Genomic DNA, 15,122 nt, shown 5'->3' on the forward strand with positions numbered 1-15,122 from the left:
TGCTCAGCATATGCTTGCTCATATCCATCTCTCCTTTGATTCTTACTGAAAGTAGTGTTTCATTAGGTTTTATCCAGTGACCAATAGCTGTACTCCTTTTATTCCCTAGATAACTGGGCTATTTGTCAGTGACTGCTGTTGTTTAATATGATCCCAATTCGGTGTTGTAGACTAAAATGAACCCAGCATGCACAGTATATAAAAAAAATGATATGCTACCTGAGTAATGTATACAGGATATAAGGATATATATTATGGGGCCCATTCATTAAACCATAATTTTTTTTTGAGAAAAAATTGTATTTTTTCTAATTTATAGAACTTTTCATAATAATTTCATTAAAATTCCACGAGCTTTTCGTGGTTTTCGTTAATTTCCACGAAAAAGTCGCAACGACTACGACCATTTCGGAATTTATTCCATCTTTGGAATTGTGACTATCTTTTGGTCAGGTTGGATCTGTAGAGTGCCACTGAGTCCTATGGAAGGCTTCCAAAATGATGCATTAAAAGTTTCAAAGCCAGAAAGGTTTTTGCGCCGTTTACAAATGCTCAGATCCGAAAATTTTGTGACTTTCGGAACACAACCACAATATTTTTGTACGACCAAGAAAAGAATTTTTGTGACATTTTTGCACATCAGAAATTATCGTGGTTACTACAAATTTTTTCCAATTGTGATTTTAACCACCCAACATTCATGGTTTAATGAATGGGCCCCTATCTGTTGCACAAGCAGGGTGGGTTTTAATGAATAAGAGCTGGCATATTTAATGCATTTTATACACAAACATGTCCCTTTTCATATTGAGATGACATGTGCTACGTGTACCAAATGCACAAACCATGTCTCCAATGCCTTTAATATAAGTGGTATCAGTTTGTAATGTCATGGCCACTTTGAGCACTACCCAGTACACCAATGCTCTAGATGGCATCAGGTACTAATTGTCCATTAAACAGATCTAGTGCAGAAGTGCCAGGTGATAACTAAAAAGATATACATTATATAAATATTAAAAGTAGAAGCCACAACATTTGGGACACAATCAGTACCGGCACATTGAATTTTCCCTAGCATTTTGGTTAATGTAGAATTTAACTTCATAAGGCATAATGTGTTCATACTAAGAACATCTGAACTTCTACTTACAGTACAGTTAGATTTTAGTGCGCTATTTGGTAAACAGTTAGATGAAACCCAGAGCACTATACAGAGTCATACTCTGGCTCTGTTATTTTAAATATAATCCTAATTAGATGCAAAAATATGGGATGCACAAAAAAAAACCCAGCCCTGGGCTTAATAATGCTAATTACTTGACAATATTTATAAGCAGCAAGGTATGCAAGGCAAAAAAAAAATCAAAGCTCTCCAGTTTATAAAGGTTAAAACCCTGTATAGCACATGTGTTTCAGTGGCATTTTACTATTCATCATATCACATTAAAAATGTAAATGAAGCATATGTTATCTCAACATTTGACTCTGTTGGCTCACAATGTCACACCATGTCACTTAATTTAAATAGAATATAGTCCCTTTTTCCACTGAAATTAATAATGTGTCATATTGAGCTGTTTTATGAAATGTGCGCCATGTGAGCCATGTGATGTAACAAAGCGTGCTTCATCAGTCGTTGGCTGGTATGTGAAAGGTGAAAAGGCTTTTTACAGATAAAAAGATCACTGAATATTTCAGAGGAGTCTGTGTGTATAGGATATTGAAGTATGCTGAAGTAGGACTCTGATTCACTTTTCTATTATATTTTTTCCATTATATTATATTATTTTTACACTTTTTGCCCTGCATTGCACATATAAGAATAAGTCATCTACCTTAATGGAGCACGGAGTCCTTTGTACCCCTCATGAATAGAGAGTTGCCTGTATTCGACAGCTCTGCAATTATGAAGGGTGGGGTGCCACATAAGCATTCTCCTCTTGTCTCTTGCCTGTCCCTAACCTTTTGGTCATCCAGACATGCATGTTATGGAGCTCTGACCAGTGTTGGCCCTAGGGCAGGATATGTAAGGACAGGGCTAACTTGTACAGGCCAATGCTATGTTTTGTACTTTGAATCAGAATTAAGCAGTGTACTGTTGTACCCCTTGAACTCTGTACAGGGTCTAGGAAAATGACCCCCAATACCTCATACATATATAGCAATATATTAGTAAAAAGGCAGTTTATAATGATTCCAGGCACCAACTGAACCCATCAGCACCAATCTTTCTACTCTTTGATATTCTAACTCATAAAATTCTTACAACAGTGTTTCTGATGACCTTACTTCCTCCTTATGATTCCACCTACAACTCTATCTTGCAAACAATTCTGCTTTTTACACCCCTAAGGTCACTGGCAAACTATCTGTAATTAAATCAGAGTGAATCAGCTCCAGTTGTGATTTTAATGACTTCAGGAACATAAGTGTTAAAAACACATGCTAACACTTGGTTTTATGCTAATACATAAACTTGACATCTCATGTACAATGTTAGGGTCTTTTATAGTCTACAATTGCCTTTTTATGATCTTAAGCATTAAACATTTAATTTGAAGCAGACAAAATATTCTCCTCACCTCTCTTCGCAGTATGCAGTGGACCATTACAATGACAAAACCTTGCAAGGAATCAAATACTGCAAATAGTATCTGAAACAGTATTGATCTTTTATCTGTCATTGCAAGGACAGCAGACATCCACGTCAGTGCCAGCAGTGGTAAGACAACACATGAACTCCACAGAGATGCCCTAATCAGATAAAGGAAGAAAAAAAAATGCTGAACCATATTGTACATTGTTGATAAATATCACAGTCATTTGAGTAAAACAGCTAAAGCTCTTTGTGCTGATGTGACCAGCAAAATATATAGGGACATAGACAAGTTCCCTGTTGTTGCAAAAACACAACTCCTAGCATCTCCCATCAGCCAAAAGCCAAAGAGAATGCTAAGGTTGTAATTCAGAAACTAAAGGTGGCACATGCTAAGTTCTATGATATTACAGATCTGGAGTTTATAAAGATTACAAAAGACTAATATTTATTTAGACTCAAGTCTTAAACAGAGGCATGTAGACCCTGTGAACCTCCAGTTGTTATTTCAAGGGAACAAGCACCCTAATGTTTTAGGCTGCTAAGGGTTACAGTTTTAAATGCATTGCAGGGCTAAAGGTCGGACATCCCTAATTTAACTCAACATTGCTATGAAAATTAGAAGTGCTTTTGTTGCAAAATTTAGATTAATAAAAAACAAATAACAGTATTATAGTTAGAAAAACACAAATTTTCTAATTCAGACATGCACGGTAAAAGATTTGTAACAAGAAGATGTAAATGATTTAGACTAACATGGCATTACTGGCGGTGGTGGCTGACAAAGCTGTTGTTGAAACTACTCCACACTTGGCACATTTGAGCGTCAAACCGCTATGAGGCTCACTCATCTGACTGCAAACAAACAGAACACCCACAAAAAAGAACAAAATATTCAATTTTCACCAAGAATTAATTCTTTTTGTTTGTCGTTTTTGTTTAATAAAATCTCATGCATACTTAAAATGATGAATGCATTGATTTGTTTAATAATGGAAACACTGTTACATAATTATTCTGGCTTTTTTTTTCTTTTAGAAATTAGCTATTAAAAGAAGGATCATTTCATTCATGCATGGCTTGTGTCTGTTTACAAAGTGGACTTTCCCATTTTGCAAATTGAAAGTGAGCAGTTGCAAATACACTGAGCTTAACATATGCAGGAGCTAAGAAGGACATATGATGAGCAACCTCTATTCAGGCCACATAAGTTTATCAAAGAATGACTACATTTTAAAGCAGTAATCTTTACAAATTTAGAAATTATATTCAGAATTTGAGTTGTAAAAAGTATAAATCATACATGTTTTATAGACACCTTGCAAAATTAAAATTGTTGAATAGTGACCTGAACATAGGTTTAAAATGAATGGGTTTGATGAACTATTTTTGATGGGATAAAGATGACTTTTTTCAGTGTGATTCTACAAAACAGTGCAGAAGCATCAATCCACATTAAATATAGAACAATGACCTAGAACATTAACCACAGTGGAAGCTTTAAAATAGACTTTGAACAAAAAATAAATAAATATAAATTTGGCTGATATAACCAAAATATATATATATATTTATATGCTACATAATATTCATTATTTTCCTTCATACCCACCAAATAAACCAATATAAATGAGTAAACATCTAAAAAAAAAAAAAAATCTCTCCATAATATTTGAAACATGTTTTTATTTACAGAATACAGTAAAATAATTGATGACTTGCATTGGAACTAGGCAGAAAAATCTGATTTCACAAACCAAGCAATAAATAAAATGTGTTATTTAAGAAGTGACTTGAGAGGTATACAGTATTAAGTTAAGAATATTATGGACTGCTCTGTATTCTAGTTGACAAAAGCAGTGGGATTTTCATGTGCTAGGCCCAGGGGGCTTCACCTGAGTAGCAGGTGGGAGTGCTGGGAGTCCAGAGGCCAAAAAGGCCTCACTGCTGGTCAGCACACAGGACCAAAGTTGGCTGTAATGATACAGCCCAGAGGTATAAAACAGATTGGGTTTCGTGAGCACTTCTGTGCCCCGTGTAGAGAAAGTAACCCCAGAACCCCATGTAAGTACCTTCTAGGTGGCAATTGCTTTGTGTAGGAACTGCAGTGAAAAGACAACCAGGTTCACTAACTCTATTTTCCTGAATGACATTCCCTTTGGGTATCCCAGAATAAGGAGGGGTTCAACCTGTGGGTGAGAACTACCATCTTTTGCAGTTCTATTTGTTGCTAAATGAAATGTAACATAATCAGCTGGAAACATGATAACACAGCATCACTGTTTTAATTCTGGATGTTCAATAAATTACTGGTGGCTGTTTGAGAACCACTGGCGCCAAATCTCTTCTGTACTTCTATTGTTACTGCCATAAGTGGCAAAGTTCATCTATAACACATAATTTCACTTAATTTAGTGAGGGCCCTACTAATTAAAAGAGTTGCAATAATGCATTATCTGCTGCAAATCCCCACCCTAAGCTATGCTGAGTGGTGTGCAAAAGTAAACAGGCAGCGTGCTATATATGGCATACTTATCAAAAAGGTTTCACATTTGCTCCTGTACCTAATTTGCATGATATTTACTGTAAAGTGGAATGTTTGCTAATATGAAACAACTATTAAAATTGAACCAATGATTCCTAGGGGGTTTCTTTGTAAATTATAAGAATTGCAAATGACAAGCAGCTCCATTCTTAGTATTCTAACTCTTCTTAATGAAATGATGTAAGTAATCCAAAGAGAACCACAGGGGTCATTTACAGTGCAAACAAAGGCTGTGCCCACTGTGTGGGGCATTAAGTAGATAACTGCAGGCCGCTGTGCTCTTTTTCAGAGACCAGAGGAAATGCAACTTGAATCGAGCCCTATCTGCATTAGGCAGAGATTGATTCAAGAAAGGCGGACAGGAGGAGGCAGCGGTTTCTTTGGTTTTAAAGTTATTGCTATTGTTAGCAGTATCCCCCTGTCCCTTGAAATCTATGCACTGCATATTGGACCAGTGTAACAGAAGGCAGTTGGTTAATAGACTTTTGTTAATGCAAAGAATTGTCAAAAACAGAATCTGCCTGGAACAGAACAGACTTCTGTGCACTGGGGTTTATTTGGAGGGGTTGAACTTGATTGACTTTTTTTAACACAACTTAATTATGTAATTATGTAAATTTAGCCATTTCCTCCCTTTTCTTTTGTTGTAAGGCACTAGAAATATATATATAAAAAACAGACATTTTTCTCCTAATCCACAAGATACAAAAGCAGTCAAATAAAGAAAAAAATAAAAATTATTAGGACATATTTACAACTGAAGAGTATCTATGTCTCATTAAGGGTTGCCTTTCAGTACAGTGGTACAGAACAATTCTACAAAATAATATTTCTATCATTTAAAACAGAGCAACAAAGTAAACAAGTATTGCACAGTATATTAGCCAAGGATGCCAACCCTACAGACTAATTACTCAATGGTCACCAATGATTAAAAGAAGGTACCCACTAGTCTTTTACAATGACACTGAGTTATTGTAATGAAAAGAACAGTACAGGTATAGGACCTGTTATCCAGAATGCTTGGGACCAAGAGTATTCCGGATAAAGGGCCTTTCCGTAATTTGGATCTCCATACCTTAAGTCTACTAAAAAATCAATAAAACATGAATTCAACCCAACAGGATTGTTTTGCATCCAATAAGGATTATTTATATCTTAGTTGGGATCAATTACAAGATACTGTTTTATTATTAAAGAGAAAAAGAAAATCAGTTTTAAAATTTTGAATTATTTGATTAAAATGGAGTCTATGGGAGACAGCCTTTCCGTAATTCAGAGCTTTCTGGATAATGGGTTTCCGGATAAGGGATCCCATACCTGTATTGAATTTTACATTCCCAAACCAACTTCAATTTGGTTAAAATTAACTTTTATTTCAATACACAGAGCAATAATAACCCAGGAAGCATTATCAGTTCCAGGCTGGTAATTCAGTTTATTAAAAAATTTAATGAGGGGTCCAGTTTTGTGTATCACGAATAGGAATGTCAATATTTCAAAAACCATACAAAAAAAATTAGAGCATGTGAAAAGTTGCTCAGAGAAGGACCATCTATTCTATAACATTACTGTCATGATTTTTATGGTGCACTTTTTATTTCTATATTACACTGTTTACATAGCAAATAACTCACTCTACCATTTAAAATTTTATTCTTGAACCAACAAATATATTTTATTAGCTGTAATATTGGTGTGTAGGCACAATCTCAGTGCATTGTGCCTGAGTCTGAGCTTTCAGAAAGAGCCAGCACTACACATTAGAACTGATTTCAGGTAACCTATTGTTTCTCCTACTCCCCTGTAGCTGGAGGAGTCCCATGCCAGACTTAGATTTCTTACTATTGGGTGCTATTCTGATATCTACTGGGAGCTTGCTACCTTCCTGTTGCTTGACTGGCTGCTGGGGGGGAAAGGGATTGGGTGATATCACTCCAACAGTAAAGTGTGATTGGAGTTTATCAGAGCACAGGTCACATGGTTGTGGCACCTTGGGAAATGAAGAATATGGCTAGCCCCATGTACAATTTCAAAATTGAATAGATAAAAAAAAAACAAAAAACAAAAACAGTTTATGCTTTTGAAAAATGGATTTCAGGGCAGGGTTCTGCCAAAGAAGCTCTTTTAACTGATGTGTTTTGAAAAAACATGTTTTCCCATGACAGTATTCCTTTAATTTATTAAATTTATTAAATTATTCCATTCAATTTCAGATAACCTAAAACCTAAGCTATATCTTGCTCAGTGTTCACCATAAGCCCATTGATCAACGAGGTGAAGAATATGCTCTGCTTATTTTAACATAAATATATCTTCCCGGAAACACCATACTGCTTTAGACTGAATAGTTACTGTGGCTAAAGAAAAGGCTAAAAATACAAAACAAACAAGATCTTGTTATGGCTGCATTATTACTATGTGTCCTTTACAAATCATGTTACTCTATTAAAAAGCAACAGGTTACTATTTTATCATATAACAATATCATAGTAGTTTGCATTCATCAAAATGGTCTGCTTTTCATTTACAATTTAACAATATTTTGCATCTAATGCATTAATTGCTAACTGAAGTACATTATATTGGCAAGTCTTCTTCAGCCTAATCATGGAGCATACAGTAACTTATTAATATATGAATCTGAAACAAAATTCAGACCTACCAAACACAGCTTCCCCTGGGGTTACTATCATCCTCAGTAGGCCACATGTGCTGCATAACATAAGTGAGTTTCTATTTTGGGATCGGATACTGCGCTTCCCTATGGATTGCACTGATGTTTCTTTTTCTTAACTCATGTGATGATTCATTGGAGATACACACAAATAATCATCTCACGCATAAAAAACATGAAAATAACAGTACACATATTTTTCTAACATGTATTTAATTCCTGCCCATATTTGAAATACCTTATTTCATTGTTCAAGGTTGACATTGTATAAATGACATTGTATTGTAGCACAATGGACCTTAATTGTTCAATAAAGCCCCTCTGGCTAGCTAAGCCCTTGTAAGGGTGAAATTACTCTAAATTTGGCCATGTCAGGAGTTAAATAGGTTGCTGACTCAAGCCTCCAGAGCAATCTGGCAGTCTATTGGCCTGTGTAGTTTTGGAGAATTTTGTGTGAGATATATTCTTGTAATGACGTAGACTTACAGTATATTAGGAGAGGCTCAGGTGCACTATTATAACACAGGCAGACCTTCCAAGAAGTCAAATCCTTAGGCCAAGCTAGTCCAAGTAATCATTAGCTAGAGAATGAAACGCATAAACCTTTATTCATTTTGCAGGTCTGGGGTTTGATTTCTTGAAATGCCTCTCTGTGTATGCCCAGTTTAAAGGTGTTCATACATGGGCAGATGTACATGATTTAGGTCCTTCAGACCGAACTTATCTGCTTGTGTATGGGGACCCCTGTAGGGCCTACACGACTGATATCTGGCCTAAAATTGGGAAAATGTGGATTGGGCAGGTTCAATTTTCTCATCAGAGAGGGGGCCGCGCCTACTCATTGATGAAGTCCTTGCTCCAACTGGTCCTATTCCTGTCTTTGTTATTGTGTGGTCACCTTAAGACATGCTAATATCTTTCACAACACAAAACTGTGGGCCAGTTTTTAATCGCCCTTGGTAATGTGCTGCACACTGCTGCCTGAGGCAAGTTTTTCACCTTGCCTTATAGCAGGAGTAGCACTGACATTATGCTTACTTGTTTAAGGTGTCAGTATTCGGCTCTGTTATATTGCAGAGGAGATATTTTCTTCAGAATTTTTTGTCTAAATGTTCAGTGATTAACACAATATCCTACTAACAGCACAAAGAAATATGTTGTTATGGCAACAAAGAAAATATTTTGACATCAAATAAGTTAATAATATGAAACATTCATCTTTTCTACATCACGTAAGACACCTATAACAATTGATTTACAGATAACAGCCTTTATCCTTGACACATCCTGTAAAGTATTTTAAAAGTTCTATACAGATAATCAATTTAATCACATAAAGGAATGTTATACTTCAGATACTGCAGCGAGTAAACCCACTGAGTTTTTGTTGATTGAAAAATTTATCTCAGAAATCTGTAAGATCTGTAAGTTTTGCAAAATTAAACATCCACCCTGTTACTGATCTTGTGAAAGAGCTGTTTTGTTATCGAGAAGGGGATTTATTTATTGCGGGTATTTTTTTCCCTGTTGTAAAGATTTGAAGAAACACTGATACATTAGGTTTACAGTGCTTTTCCAAATTGTTAAGCCCCATTGACTTACACTGAGTTAATTTAAAAACAATGTTTGTTAATGTTTAGGTGATTCAGTGGACCATCCCATTCAGCACTGCTGCTAACCTCTAAAATCCATAGAGTGGAGTTCTACTGCTTTGAGCCCATATTGAAAAATTGACATATTGATCTCAGCAGAAAATACTTTGGTAAATGTGCCAATTTGTTAAAACACTTTCCTGAAAGTCAAGAATTTTTTGTGAAACTACTGACCTTAAGCACTAGTCACACCACAATCAGTTATCACCACTAAGGGTTTAATAATGCCAAATGATCAAGCTCATCTCTAGTAGGTCTACCACTATATTTCTGGCTAGCTATATTGTATCATGGCACTACACAGGATAGTTTCTTTTAAATAGTATTTTTAATAGTTTTGGATATAGTAAGTTTTTGTGCATAGATGAGGCCCTTTTTCTAGGAAGGTCAGACTCATTGCTTCTATGTTTACAAAAGGAAATTTAAAACTGCTTATTATTAGCTATTATTGTTTTTATTATTGTTTTATGTTGATTTTATAATATATAATAATAATTAGCAGCCTAAGCATATGATTCATAAGAATATTGTTATAGAATGGTCCCATTTATGCACTACTTAGGAGCAGCTGCAGAACATCAACCTTCCATGCATATACAAACCTGATAGCAGGGCTAGAACTAGGGGTAGGCAGAAGAGACATGTAACTAGGTTGCAATGGGGGGGTGGCTAGATATTTACCTCGTTAGCCTACCCCTAATCTAGGCCCTCGTCACCCCCACAGCTGCATGTCCCCTGGACTACCTGTATGCCAGTATTACCTCCCTCCCCCAGTCTTCAGAGCGGACGCAAGCATGGTGGTGCGCACTCATGCAGGGAGAAGTGGGGGGTTGCCTAGGCTGCTGTTGCCTGATAGGTAGGGGTGAGCACATGTGCGGCAAAATTGTTGGTTTTGTGAGTGGCAAAAATGTTTTAAATCTGATGAATTACATCATGTGTTTTATTTAATCTGAAAAAAGTAAGACGAGTGTCAAACAGCATTTAGAATTTCTCCATGCATTTTGTTTGCTGGGAAAATGCAGGAAAAAAATGCCCATTAAATCCAATGCATTTAATGTGAGAAAAAAATGTGGAGAGTAAACACCATGCAGTTGTAAACTCCAATACATTTGACGAGAGAAAAAATGCACCACAAAAGCTCACCCATTAACTCAAATACATTTGTTTACATTCCAGCAAAATGTCACCATTTTACAATTTTTTTTACACAACTCACCATGTATTTGATTGTAAATATATAAAAGATATGTAAAACCTATAGTTAGTTACTCAAATCAGCGCAAAGCTGTGTTCCTCAAGAAAAGGGCTTTTTCATTTTTATGCAGAAGCTAACTTCAGTAGGTATAGCCCACCTTAAACCTATTTTATTATCAAAGCGGAGATTATGTATAATGGGATGGTTGCCATTTATCTCAACACATGGATCTCACCTTTTGATACTAGTGACCCATTTCTTTGTTGAAAAAAAGGCAAATTCAGAAATCCCAGGTGAGATCCATGCAAATGATTTCCTTGCTCCTACTCTCCTGGCAATATTATATAATTATGGAGGCATTCAATACACTTTCCCAGGTAATTTTCGCAAATCAGCTTGCAAAGTAAGACTTAGAGGTCCTTGATAATCCCAGAGATTCATGTAGTATCTCAATATATCACTGTCAAAAAAAATAAAGAGTTTCTCCACACACATACAATTATTTCCTTGTATGCCAGAAACTGGGATTGATAATCCCAACTCTGAAGAGGTGGTGGGAAGAAGATGTTGCAAACAACAGTTTACCCTCATACTAACTGACAATTTAGCACTGTTCCACAACTGCCTGTGAAAAGGTCAAATAAAGAATTTCTTCAAGTTAATTTCTATGGGTATATGAATGTAAGAATTTCTAACATTTTTTAACTCCATCATTTGGCTAATTATATTATAAATATAAAAGTTATATAAAATGGCTAAATATGACGTTGCAGGCTTGGACATGTGCCCAAGAGTCTAAGATACTTGTTGACACTATTTATAACCTTGTTCACTGTTCACATTTTGTGCTGTAGTCTCTGGGTGTGCACGTTGGCAATGTGCTCTTCATGTTTCTCTTCTAACCCCCAGCTGCCCACCCCAGTAGGGCTGAAAAACAAACATTTTAGATGGAATCTATGATGCTGATTTAGTTAAGGTTGGCTACTGAACTACTGGTTTGCAGTGAAATGATAAAATAGTTTAATAATATTAATATAGTTTAACATACCAACATAAACTTGTAAAATAGGTAATATACAGAAAGTATGATCAGCCTACTTTTTTTTAGTTTTAGAAGTTTTATACTAATTATTACCATTAACATCATAATAAATGGAGCTTGAGTTCTTATCACTGATGCTCCAACCCAATGGACTCTGGAGAGTGCCTTATTTATTATATCTGAGCAGCACATACAGGGAGAGGAAGTTCATCATAAAGATTAACTATCCCTGCTTGTGCTGTGAGGGGGCATGAAGCAGCTATTTTCTCAACAGTAACATAGCACAGTCCAGTGGGAAGGAATCTGTGTGAAATGAGATCATGTTCCTTGTACATTGTAAAATAAAGAATACGATAACAAAATTAAATAAGAAACCTGTTTGATTCTGTTTATAATTGTATTTCATACCTTCAATAGGAAATGAGGTATGAGCTCGGTTCTTGCACAATATTCTTATTATTATAACAATGAGATATGTTTAAAAACTAAATACACTACAGTATTGCATGGGATTGGCTATACGGATGCTGATGACAATAAAGAATTTACAGTTCATGTAGTGTTTTGTAAAAGATATGTATGAGATTAGTAAGAGTTGCTGTATGTTGCACAAATTGTATATTAGTCAGTGTAATCCACACTACACAATCAGGCCAGTATCATTCCAGGGTGAAAAGGATAGAAGTTGAAAGAATGTAGTATCCATAGCAACAGACTTAAAATTCAAAGAGCAAAAGATAAATATAATTGTACTGCAGTCACTGTCTCACAATGCATCAGTGTTTCTCAGACTCTGTGGTTTCACGCCCCCCCCCCCCTCCCCTTTGTGATACAACATTTGGTCAGAGCCCCCTTAACGCACACGGAATTAGGTTACATATATATGTAAGGAAACATTTTATTATAGTTTTATGAATATCTAGGAGAGCAAATAAAAACTGAAAAAGTAGAAAAGGCACAAAATGGCATACATATACACTAGCTTATTTTTTACTTCCCATGCAAAACAGCTGAAGGAAGAAATGAATAGACACCCAAAAGTCTATTCTGTAGGTATTAACAAAATGCTTCAACTTTTTGTTGTTTCTTTGCTGGCTGTGAATATGTGCGTCTTTATGCACTTATATATAAGCTGCCAGCTTTTTGGCCCATGTATGTGGCCCTTTTGACTGCCTGACTGACTGAAAATTAGGTAAAAATCACAATATATTTATCTGGTACTGATTTGTATTTGATGCAGTAACAAAATCTGGTAAAGACCCACTTGTGTGGTGAGGCTCGTGCAAAACTCCCTAGCATATAAGACAATTCACATATAATTATTAATGTCCTTTTAGGGTTATTTTATGATATAAAGAGAAGCAGTAGGCTAGAAATGTTGTTCATTATGTTTAGGGCTTCTGTACCAGCCCAAGGCAACCACTGCACTTTAGCAGGGAGGATCTGTGCCATGATAGATACCCCCAGTAGCTCCCCATCTTCTTTTCTGCTGATTCACTGCACATGCTCTGTGCTGCTGTCACTTACTTAGGGACCGACTAACACAATACTGTATATATAAAATATAAGGCTGATTAGTATTTAATACAGACAATTACTACATAGCAGTTCTGCAACCAGTGCCTACCATCAGAATGTAATAATTAGCCCTGTAGCATCAGCTTATATTACAGGCCAACCTTATTGTCTGCTTGATAATTTGTTATAACCACTAAGCTTATCTTCTCAACAGCTACCTAGAGCACCCTGAGCATGTGAGTGTCACTGAGCTCCTCAACAACTGTAATGACACTTATATGACACTTTTAGCCCTATTGAATTTAGTGTGTATTTCTCATTTAAGGAAAACCAGAAGCCCTATTCATTTTTTAATTCATTTTTTTTTTAGGTTATAAAAAGTGCTTATAACACTACATTTTAATATTTTGTAAGTCAAAATAACAATTTACAATATTTATATTTACATATTTAATTCTTATCCCTTTGTAAGTCGGAGAGAACGTATATATATATATATACACACATTGTATGATCACCACATCAAATACACAATGGGACACACCTTAGGAATGGACTATGGATTATCCTTCCTTAGGCATTGTTTAAGGATTATAAAACCATTCCTGGGTTTATAGATTCCTTAATGTTTTTATCATTATCATTATTATTATACATTTTTGTTTTGTATTTGAGTTGATTGTATTTTTATTATTATATAGTTGGTACCTTGGGGGTTAATGCACCTTGTGGGGGTGGGTCCTATTGGTATATTTAAGGCACTGATGGGTGTAGAATGATTGTTACAGCTTCTGAGGAAGTGGCAGTAGGCCACGAAACGCGTCAAGCTGATGGTGTGGTGTTTGGCAACATGTTTTTAATAGAGGTATGAAATAAAGTATTCATTATTTTTATGAAGAAGTAGTCTTGGCGTGCTCCATCCACCAATACCAATTTCTCCTGTACTTTATCTATGCCTGGACCGGGGGCATTTTTGGATGTGCAAGCACGGGACTCTTGGAAAGAAACTGGCGTCTGGTGAGTGCTCCCCTGTTATATCCGTTTATCCCTTTGTAAGCCATAATACTAGATGAACTAATGCACTAATCACCTTTCGCATCTTCTAAACATTTGATTTTTCCAAGACATTGCCTCCATACTATTGACCCAATCTAAAAGCTATAGGTTTACAAAATCAATACAGCCAACTCTGCTACAAAAAATTAGCATTCAGAATAAAGAGGAAATAATGTTTACTGTAATATGCATTAGGGAGATTACTAGATAAAACTTAACAAGATCAGGAGAAAAGTTAAACATTGACACGCCCTGAATATTATTGTGAACAAAACGAGTAAGGGTAATTAGTGAAGTGTAGACCATAAAATTACCACAGAAATAAAAAAGAAAATCAGAAGAATGCTTTGATAATGATTTTCTAATGCAGCAATTATATTGTGACCCCCATAAAAGAACACCTGACATCAATCTGCAAAACTCACTGAATCCACCAAACAATTAAGATTAATAGCTTCTCAACCACTGTAAAGCCTAATTAAAAAAGAAAGGGAGCCTAACAATTTGTTTTACTGACAGCTTTGGTGAAGGAACATAATAGGAATCTTTCATACAATCATGAACTATGAACTTTGTAGAACATTCTTATGTAAGAGATATTGACAGAAAATTACGTACACTAACATTGCTTCAACAAACTGTAATCTAATATAAAAGATTAGATTTGACTCCCAATGTGTTCTGCAAAGGTGTTTTACCTTGGTGTATCTTTAGGTGCACTACATGGGTTACAGCAGCTATGTGATAGAAGGCTGCTGTAAATCAGTAAGTGGATGTTCTGGACCATTTCTGTGCTGGAGATTCTTGCACAGTTGCAGTTCAGTGTACTCTACAGCCG

General features: G+C 35.7%; 1 protein-coding gene across 4 annotated transcripts in view; it reads right to left on the reverse strand.

Moving 5' to 3' along the window:
* Positions 1 to 15,122, reverse strand: part of adgrb3 (adhesion G protein-coupled receptor B3) — a 475,647-nt gene that overhangs the window by 38,971 nt on the left and 421,554 nt on the right. For 3 of the 4 annotated variants that reach the window (XM_012963496.3, XM_002936321.5, XM_031902268.1), the window contains 2 exons: positions 3,356 to 3,454; positions 2,586 to 2,757 (listed from right to left, as the gene is read on the reverse strand). In XM_012963496.3, coding sequence (XP_012818950.1) covers positions 2,586 to 2,757; positions 3,356 to 3,454 — 271 coding nt within the window. The remainder of the gene's footprint in view (positions 1 to 2,585; positions 2,758 to 3,355; positions 3,455 to 15,122) is intronic. The other variant, XM_004914501.4, reaches the window with a different exon arrangement.

The sequence above is a fragment of the Xenopus tropicalis genome, chromosome 5 (genome assembly GCF_000004195.4).
Source record: "Xenopus tropicalis strain Nigerian chromosome 5, UCB_Xtro_10.0, whole genome shotgun sequence".
NCBI classification, from domain to species: domain Eukaryota; kingdom Metazoa; phylum Chordata; class Amphibia; order Anura; family Pipidae; genus Xenopus; species Xenopus tropicalis.